The 10121-nt window shown below is 37.1% G+C and overlaps 1 protein-coding gene across 1 annotated transcript; it reads left to right on the top strand.

The window, feature by feature from the left end:
• Positions 1-2634: 2634 nt before the first annotated feature.
• LOC145612432 (uncharacterized) lies at positions 2635-5842 on the top strand. Its single transcript, XM_081667804.1, has 5 exons — positions 2635-3059; positions 4694-4808; positions 5000-5072; positions 5148-5362; positions 5600-5842. The coding sequence occupies exons 1-5, from the start codon at positions 3005-3007 to the stop codon at positions 5607-5609; spliced, it is 468 nt and encodes a 155-aa protein (XP_081523930.1). The 5' UTR covers positions 2635-3004; the 3' UTR covers positions 5610-5842.
• The last annotated feature ends 4279 nt before the right edge of the window (positions 5843-10121 follow it).

The following is a 10121-nucleotide window of genomic DNA, read 5'->3' on the forward strand; positions in this document are numbered from 1 at the left end:
CTTATTAATTCTCACGTGAGAAGCTCGTGATATGGGTTCAAATCAAACCCAGAAAGCCGCGCCCGCGGTGGTCTAAACCGCGCCCTCTCCAGAGCCACCGCGTCCGCGGGAAGACCTCGGGACAACCGCGGCTACTTACTGCCTGATTTGTGACATCGAGCCCGCGTCCGCTCCTCTTACACCCGCGTCCTCGGGGAATTTCAATTGAATTGGGGGAATTAAAGGAGGTTGCGGGAGTGGTGGCTGAGCAGGGGCAGCAGGGGCTGCTATTCTGATTGGTGGTGCTGGTGTTGGTTGCGGCTACCAGGTGGCTGGTGTAGAGGCTGCGGCGGATTTGTGTGAGGTTGATGTGGTGGAGTGCGTAAGTTGTAAGGTGGGTGAGGGCTGCGATTGGTGGTGGTTGTGGTAGAAATATGGGAGTTGTGTGGCTGGTTTGTGTGATGTGGGGTAGAGTGCGGTGCGTGGCTGGTGGTGGAGATTGATGGTGGTTTCGGTGGCTGCGTGGTGGTTAATTAGAGGTGGTAAGGGAGTTGCGTGAGGTAGCAGGGGATTAGTGTTGCTGTGAGTTGCGTGGTTGATTGGAATTGCGGGGTGTTGGTGTGTGTGACTGAGATTGGGAGGCTGGTGGTTGTTGCGTGGCTGATTGGTGTTGTTTTTGTTGCTGTTGGTGATTGTGTGACTTGTGAGTGAGAAGCTGGAAGCAGGGGAAGAAGGAGAGTTGGAGCAGGGGAGATGGTGAGGTTGTTGTTGAATTGCAGTTGTGGTGTAGGTTAAGAAAATGGGTGGTGTAGGTTAGGCTGGCAGCAGGGGTTGGCTCAAAGGCAGCAACTTGACTTAATTCTCGGACGTTGAACTCGATCGACCAAGGACCCGAAAACACCTACAACCAAAAAAAAACATGAGGAAAGGATCGGGACATAATAAAATAAAAATAAATAAAATAAAAATAAATAAAGTAAAATAGAATATAAAGGAAATAAAACTAAAACTACGAATTAAGGACTAAAATAAAGAAAAACACATAAAAACTAGACAAAACTCAAAATGAGTTATTAAAATGGAAAACCAAATAAAACTAAGAAAAATATAGGAAAATAATGAAAGAAAATAGAGAAAAAGAACCTAAATCTTATTCTTTTGAGCGTCATAATGACGCTCAAGCTAAACTTTTGCTCGTCCTCGAGCAAAATAAAATCCAACCCAAGGGAAAATGATGAAATTATTCAAGCAAAGAAAGAAACAAGAAAACTAGAGAAGATGGGAATATACACTAACTCACTTTCGTAGGAATCACGGTCAATTTTAGCAACTAAAGACAAGCCATTTAAACCCCTAGATCGCCCTAGAGGACGAGTGATGCTCTCGTAAGGGTATCCTAAGAGTTTACCCATAACTCTCATAATAATACAAACAAGGCAAAGCATGAAAAAGAAAACAAAATACAAGAAAAGCAAACAAATGTTCATGAGAGGACTTTTGCAAATGCACAAGCACAAAAGGATACAAATCTTTCTAAACAAGTAAGGGAGTGCACGCTATAAGATACCTAAGGTTGATTGAAACATAAATATGCTAAGCATAGGAACTAGTTATCACACTCCACTTTCATCCCAAACGGACTTACCGCGTTCCCCCTACTAATCTCATATCTCCCCTTAGTGAGCATCTCATAGATTCCGCGAAGGAACTGGAAAAAAGATCAAATTTTTGGCTACTCGACATCTTGACTTCGCATCCCCTTTCCTTAGGCAATGACCCATGATTCCCTCCCCCGAATAGTGACCCAATTTTCTAGGTCGAAAGGTCTTTCCCCAGGGTTGTAACGTAAGGCATAAAGGGTGAGGGTAGGCTAAAATTTTAAAATTTGGCGGTTTTCCTAAAAAGTGAAGCAAAAGGGTGATCAATCCTTAACAACACGATCAAGAAATCACCAAACAAATTAAAAGCAACACCCTCAAGCTTATTTGAAGCTATACTCACAAGAAATATATACAAAAAGCGTAAACACTTCTCCCCCAAGCTTAAATGAAGCATTGTCCTCAATGCTTAGAAGGAGAAAAGAATACATCAATTTATTTTTGAATTTTCACTTTTTTCAATTTTTTTTTTTTTTTTTTTTTACTTGAACTTGCAATGTCCTCGCCTTTTGCTAAATTCGGACGACTTTTTCTATAGTGCAATTTATTAGTCCATGCCTTTTATGATTAAGGACGGCTGTTACTCAAACACTTGCCATTATTCACAAAGAAGACTTAATCACAAACTAGCACTCATAAAAACCAAATTTCCAACTTACACTAGTGGAAAAAATGTCATTCGTAACAGGTTATTTGTAACGGGCAAAGGTTTGCCCGTTACAATTAAGATATTCGTAACGGGCAAAATAGTGTCCGTTACGAATACTTATTTATTTGTAACGGGCGAAATAGTGTCCGTTACGAATACGTATGTATTTGTAACGGACAAATTAGTGCCCGTTACAAATAAATAAGTATTCGTAACGGACACTATTTTGCCCGTTACAAATACTATATTACACGTAACAGGCGTAATGTGCCCGATACAATGCTCAAACTTGGCCCAACTTATAGATGAGCCCATTTGGCTTTTTATTAGGGTTTCACGGTCTTCACCTCTTTCCCTCGTTTCACGGCCGTCATTCACTCCCTCTCTCTCTCCTCTCCTCGACGTCATTCACCTCTTTCCCTCGTTTTGAACTCAGTCCTCCTCTCCTTTCCTCCATGAATCTAAGAGAAAAAATGGTTAAATTGGGGGTTTTGATTTGCTTTATAGATCCAAGGGTTTATTGACGGGGGTTGCGCCGGATCCTTCTCAAGGTCTTTCCTCAACGCAACCAGATCTTCTTCTTCTAATTTGCTCAACAATCTGGGCAGCGTGTTGTTGTGGTTCGTTGCGAAGAAGTAGCACTTTTCTGGTGGTCTTGTTCGGCAGAAGATGAAGTAACTTCGTTTTCTTCGTAAGAGGATGAACACTAAACCTTCTCATGGTGCTATTCATTTTCGTGCTCCTTCTAAGAGCTTCTGGCGTACCGTTCAAGGGTATTTCTATTGCTCTTTATTTTGGATTCTGGCTTTCTATTTTTCGATCTATTTTATATCGGATTTTATGTGTTAAATTGATACATGATATTATAGGATAGCAAATGTAGTATGTTAATGAAAAATTTGAGATTTTTAATTAACTTAATTTATACTTGAAAATTGGATTGTGATTTGATTTTTGATTGATTGTTAATTGAAAATTAGATAGCCTGTTTTTGATGAAGTGACTATATCCTGATGATTCTTTTAAATTAAAAGATGGGGAATTTTGTTGAATGAATTTAATACAGCTATTAGTTTGTTTGTTGTAGTTTTAAAGCTTGCCCAGGTTATTCTCCAAGATAAACACTCCTCTGACAAATTCATACGATTGATTTCTTGCCACCTTATCGAAAATCTTTTATTACTTGAAAACTAGAAGAAAAAGATTAAATTGTGAGATGAAATATGTTTGGATTTTCTCGGAGATTAGTGCATTCTTATGGTTCTAAAAGGTTTTTATCTTTTGGCTTTTTAGTTGCTTTCAATTTTTTTTGTTTGTTTAGCTTTTATTATAGAAATTGGTGTTGAATTTTGGTGTGCTGTGATAAGAGTTTGATATTGTGTTTAGTGATCTTCGTTGTGGTAAATAGTATTTATTGTGAATTTGCTTGTGTAGTATGATTCCTCACAAGATAGAGAGGGGAGCTGCTGCATTGGCTAGGTTAAAGGTGTATGTTTGACTTGCTTTCTGTGAATTAATCAATTTGTGGTACTTGGATGACCCTCATTCGAACTTGCATATGAGGGGCCTGATGATCTGATATTAGTAGTTTATTTTGCTGTTATTGAATATGGAATGTCTTGGACCAGTGTCATATCCATGATTATGAGGCTTTGGAGAGTATAAGGAGTAGTTGATCATGTTAATTATGACATGTATGGGTGGTTGTATGATCATGGCATGATCTATTTCTTACTTAGTATTATGTTGTGTGTGATTTGTGGAAAAGGGAGAGAATGAACTGTGTGATGTTGATAGCCAATTCTGTTTCTTGCTTCCATACTGTAAGTGTAGACTTGAATTGTTGGAGCACTGTATGGATTATTTTAACACTGGTGGAAGATGGATTTTTTTTTTTAATTATTTGTATTTTATTTATTTTTATTTTTTTTAAAAGCATGGTTATAAAATCAATAAAGCTTATAATGATTGTTTGCATTACAATATCCCTGAACTAATTGCCCCTCGGTAGTCTATTTGCTCCCCTTTTTTACATTATTGTTATGACAAATTTGAACTTTTTTTAGATCCAATTCCCTTTTTTATTTTTTTGGTGGTTCTTAATAAGATTCCAATGGAGTTCCAAAAGTGAGTTTAGTTTTCTCTAAGTTTGGTTAGAGTGATTCTTATCCTGCTGTAGTAAATAGTAATCACCTAGAATGGTAGTTAAGCATATTATGTAATAGTAGCACATTTAAGATTTCAACACATACTTGTCCAATTACAGTTTCACTGAATTTCAAGTATGCTTGTCTGATGCCTCTTTCCTTCAATATTTGGGTTCTCAGTCAGCGCATTGTCTAATGTGTGAAGTATGAAATGTGTTAACTCAAACTTATACCCTTTTTTGTTTGTTGTTTGTTTGCAGAGACAGGAAGTGAGGATGACGGACTAGCAGATCTCAGTGATGATGATTTCTTTGTATCAGGGACTTCAAATGATGAAGCAGATGCAGATGATGAGTTAACAGATATAAGTGCGAGGTGGCCCATTTCTCCCCTCCCTCTTGAGGCTTCTGTTTCCATTTCTAATTATATTGAGGATGCAGAATGATTGTAATGGCACTAAAATTTTTGAAGCTCATGAAAGCATATTAATAGATTATTACTATTTTGGCTCCATTTGTCTAAATCCTTGGCGTATTTTAATTGCAAAACTTGTCTGATGTTGTTAGGGAACAAGCTTCTAGTGCTTCTGGACATTTTGGTAAAGCTGCGTCTGGCTTATCCAGTGATGAGAGGAATCAGGTATGTACTTGTCCATTTAAAATATATGCTTTGAGAGAATTTAATTTACTAAATTGCTGTACTTGGTTAATGCAGAAACAAAAGTCGGCTCGATATTTAATGCCACCTCCTTATCCTCAGAAATCTATAACACGGAGGAATATCACACCCAAGAACACAACAAACCATCGAAACTTCAATTCTTATAACGGAGAATCCTCTAATTCACAAACAGGCCAGAGTAGCAACATGAGTTCCAATTCTGATGCTCCTAAGCCACGGAGAAAGCGTAGAACTAAGAAGAAAAAGCAGTAGGTTTCCGTTTTTGCTTTCAGCTTGGTTATAAGTTGAAACATTTATCACTGAACAAAAGAACCCAAAGAGATCTTACATGAAAGTAATGTTGAAACACTTATGTGTTGAAGAAGCAACTCAAGGGAGGTCTTAAGTGAAATGAATAGCCTGGTGTTACTTGCTGTGATAATTAAGAATATGGAAAATGTTTATTTTGATGATTCTGCTAAATGATGAATGTGATTATTTTCCAGGTTGTCTTGAGATTTATTGGAGGTAACCTGAAGATGGTGTTTGGAGGCAGCCTCGGAATTGAGATCAAAGTTGCAGCTACTCAGATTAATGGTGGAAGATGTAAATTATTCAACACACTATTCTAGAGGAAAATAATTTAAATCAGATGGTAGTCTTAAGTAAACTTGTTTAATTATTATTACAATTGAGATTTTCTTTTTGCTTTGTTTTAGTTTTAGTTATTAGGAAATAATTAAAGCGGCTTTTGCTGATTGTATATTACTCTTTAATTATTAAGTGTATATAATATATATATATATATATATATATATATATATATATATATATATATATATATATATATATATATATATATATTGATAAAATAATTTTGCAAGCTTGATGTCCAGCATTTATTTGCTGGTTTTTTTTTTAATTGATTCTCACAGTAGTCGTAACGGGCAGAACCTGTCCGTTACAAATAACCCCTTTATTTGTAACAGGCAAAACATGTGCCCGTTACGAATAATCCCGTTATTCGTAACGGGCACCTGAAAAGCCCGTTACGAATAACCCCGTTATTCGTAACGGGCACCTGAAAGCCCGTTACGAATAACCCATTATTCGTAACGGGCAACATAAATGTCACGGTGCCCGTTACGAATAAGTAAGGCCATCCGTAACGACCGTATACGTAACGGCCGCTGCCCGTTACGGATGGACAGTTTTTGCCCGTCACGGATAGCCTTTTTTCCACTAGTGTTATCCACCACAAACTCCATCATACATGATCAATTTGCTTCACAAAAAACCAAGAATAGAAAGAAAATGAAACAAAAGGCCAAAGAACTAAAGATGTGGCTTGAAAAGACGGAAATAGGCTCAAATGGTTGCAAGAAGGCAAATGGAAACTCAAAAACAAATATAAAACAAACTAACCTAACAATGAAAAATACCATGCCGAAAAAGGTGCCTTTGTCCTCCCTAAATAGCTCGGTCTCGAGTTTGAGAATCATACATCAAGCTTTATAGATTAGGCTTGCAAAGTCAAGGATTCATGCCGCTCATGCAAGAATATGATGAAAGCTTGAACAAATATAAATCTCACATGGCTGTAGCAAAAACTCACTAAGGTTGTCAAATCGAAGATAGGGAGCAACTACGAAACATGCCACAAACAAGTAGAATTCGGCTTCATGATCCCCCTAATTCTAGACAACTACCTTAGCATGCTTTATCCTAGAATCAACCAAACGTAATCTCAAACCGTGCACACCACTACCATTTAGGAAGAAAAGCATTCAATTATACAAGTCCAAATGTTATTATGTCCAAAGCAAGAACAAAACAAAACACATTGCAAATTTGCCTTGATAGAAACAAAATCTTTTTGGAGTTTTTCAAAATATAAGAACATGGAAACGCATATACAAAGGTGCATAACATTTATGAATCAACATCCCACCAAACATAATAGAATACCCTCCCCCAAGCTTGGATGAGACATTTCACTCAAACGTAAATCAAATAATCCAAGGGAGGGGAAAACAAGGAGATCAATCCAATCAAACCAACATATGTCAAACAAGTCATCATCCACTAGAGAAAGAGCAAGGAAGGATATTACCAGATATTAGGTGGGTGTAAATACCCGCAAATGACCCAATTTTACCCTTTCAAGGCTAACAACCTCTAGTGTTGAATTTGCCTTCCTTATGCTAGCAAAAATAGGAGTCAACCTTCCTTGATTCTTGATCCGTATTAAAGCACCAAAGTATATCAAGTCATGTACCTAGCAAAAGGCACACAAACATTTCCATGAGATAAAGTCTATTCTAAAAATAAAAGAAAATGAAAGCAATAAAACACGGGTTACTTCCCGAGAAAGGCTTGCTTAAGGTCCAAGCTTGACCGCTCTAGAAAATAATAATTCAACGCACGCAAGAGCTTGTCAAATGCACTACTACACATTTCATATGATAGAAGGTAGGCAAATGACGGGATAAGGACGTGCAACAAGATCGTTGCACGCAAGTGAGAAGGGAGATGCCAAAAGAAAGAAGAAGAGGGATCAAAAGGAAAAACAAGAAAATAAGAAGAAGAAGAAGGGGGAATAAAAGAATGGAAAGAAAAAGAAAAAGGCAAAACCTCTTCACTAAAATATTTTTGGGTGGCAACATCACCCTTTTCCTCAACAATAGACGAATGAGGGAAATTAAGATCATCATAGACAAGGGAGTCCCCAATAGGTTTATCAACAAAGGAAGGGCGAAAAATAGGGCAATAGGGGATGTGGTCAAACCTTTGAGAAAAAGGGGTATGAGAATTAGGCAAAGGGTTCGCGACTCCCTCAACACAAGGTCTCACATCGCCAATGAGGGCATGAAAATCAATCATAGAATCCTCAAAAGAAGAACACTCATGATCACCATCTCCCTCAAACATTCAACTCCCAAGAGGAACCACATAATCTCCTCCACTACCTTCATGAACAATAGCTCCCTCAACTTCCTTAAAGCCTAAAGTCTCAAACCCATGCATGAATGGATGTAAATTCATTTCAAACTCATCTCTCTCACATGAAGCATTCTTAATAAACTCACTCAAGAGGCTATGGGTTTTCATTTGACACTCAAAAAACATATTAGACATAACCTCAATTGAATCCAAATACTCATGGATAGAAGAATCACAATCATGCACTAGAGACTCGTCAATATGGGAAAGAAGGATAGGATTTTCAAAATCAACACTCTCTTCATTCTCAACTCCTTCACCATCACTCAAATGCTCACAAATGGGATCCTCACACTCTCTTGGTTGCTCAAAATCATCATCATCCTCAATACACACATTAAATTGGGATTTTTCACAAATAAGCATCAAGGATGACAATTGGCCTTCTAACTCTTCTTTTCTTCTCTTTCCCTCCTCAAGACGCTCCTCACTCTTTTTCATTATCTCTAATTGACCTCTCATAGAATTAAGAATCATCTCCTTACTAGGCCCAAACTCATTATCAAGCTCAATGTGCCTAATTTGAGATTCAAATACATCAACAAGAGATTCAAAAGATGTAGAAGGTTGAGGTTCAACAAGAGGAGAAGAAATACAACCAAGATTGGAAGAATCAACATTAAGATCATGAGCATATACATCACATTAGGGAGTGGGGGCACAATCAAACACATGAGATTCATCATCAAGGGAACGAAGCACATCACGAGAAGGCATGGTAAATAATGAAGAATATTGAAACACACCATTAGCATCAACTTGAGCATGTACTTCATCATTATGAACAAAAGGGGAAATAGAGTTGAAATCATGTGTTCTAGGTTCACTAATGGGATCATGTGACAAATCATGGGAAATCATGCTAATATTAGAAGAATCAACACATTGCATTCAATATTAGGATCATGATTATCCCTATTATAAACATCCCTAGCAAACCAAACATAGAAATCCCAAGCATCATCAATTGAAAATGCTCTAAATTCACCATCATACATGCATTCAACTTCATCCCTAGTTTGCTCATTCAAACCAAAATAACAAATCTCACAAGCCTCCCAAATATTACAACAATTATAGTCAAGAAATCCCTCTAGTCTATTAAAATATTCACAAAAAGGCTCATTGTCAAATTGAGGAAATGAGAGACATGCCATTTTTTTTACAATGCAAACAAAAAGAAATAAAAGAAAAGTATACACAAAGACCTAGACTCAAACAATAAAAAATACTCAAACATAGACACCGTTCCCCGGCAACGACGCCATTTTGACGTGGGGAAAACTATGTCGTTGAACTAATCCTCCCTACGGTCAAACAAATTTATAATCACTCAACTACCTAAATACAAGTATAGAGGTAAGTCAAGGGTCGAACCACTAGGAACGGTTATGTTCAAGTATTTCTAATTAACGCCTAAGCTAGGTCGAAGTCCAAGGTGAAAGTTAGAGCTATTCTACTTTCTAAATCAAGAACCAAACAAATGAAACACTAGGGAATGGGGATCAACATGCATTCATGATAACCAAGGTAATTAGGGAGTCAAGCAATCCAAGCAATGCAAAGACAAATAGTAGGAGCAATTAGGGGCATTCAACTAATCATCCTCACACTCTCTAAAATAGATTTCTCTAGTGCTAAACAATATGAAGAAACATAATCAAATACTCAACTAATTATGATGAAATCGATATCAAGTGGTCATGTCAATCATTCAATCATGCAATCAATGCTAGCAATCATGGTTAGCTACTCCAATCAAACTTATGCAACATGCAAACCTCTATGAATCAATTTAATCACAACACAAGAACTACTCTAATTCCCAAATCAATCTCAATCCATCAATCACACATATCTACCCAAACCCTATCAAGTAAACTACTCAAGAAACATGATCAAATCTACTATCAACTATAGAGAACAAGAATCAACGAAAATATCAAGAACAATTACTCAAATCAAACATCAAATAACAAAATTAACCAAACAAACATCAAATTAAACAAAGCAATTAAATGAGAT

This window comes from Chenopodium album, chromosome 24 (genome assembly GCF_948465745.1).
Source record: "Chenopodium album chromosome 24, dcCheAlbu1.1, whole genome shotgun sequence".
In the NCBI taxonomy this organism is placed as follows: Eukaryota; Viridiplantae; Streptophyta; class Magnoliopsida; order Caryophyllales; family Amaranthaceae; genus Chenopodium; species Chenopodium album.

Excerpts from the sequence above, each read along its gene's own strand:
- LOC145612432 (XM_081667804.1), top strand. The coding sequence starts at position 3,005 with ATGGTGCTATTCATTTTCGTGCTCCTTCTAAGAGCTTCTGGCGTACCG. Across the intron at positions 3,060-4,693 it reads TTCTGGCGTACCGTTCAAGG|AGACAGGAAGTGAGGATGAC; the intron begins GTATTTCTATTG and ends GTTTGTTTGCAG. Across the intron at positions 4,809-4,999 it reads TTAACAGATATAAGTGCGAG|GGAACAAGCTTCTAGTGCTT; the intron begins GTGGCCCATTTC and ends TGATGTTGTTAG.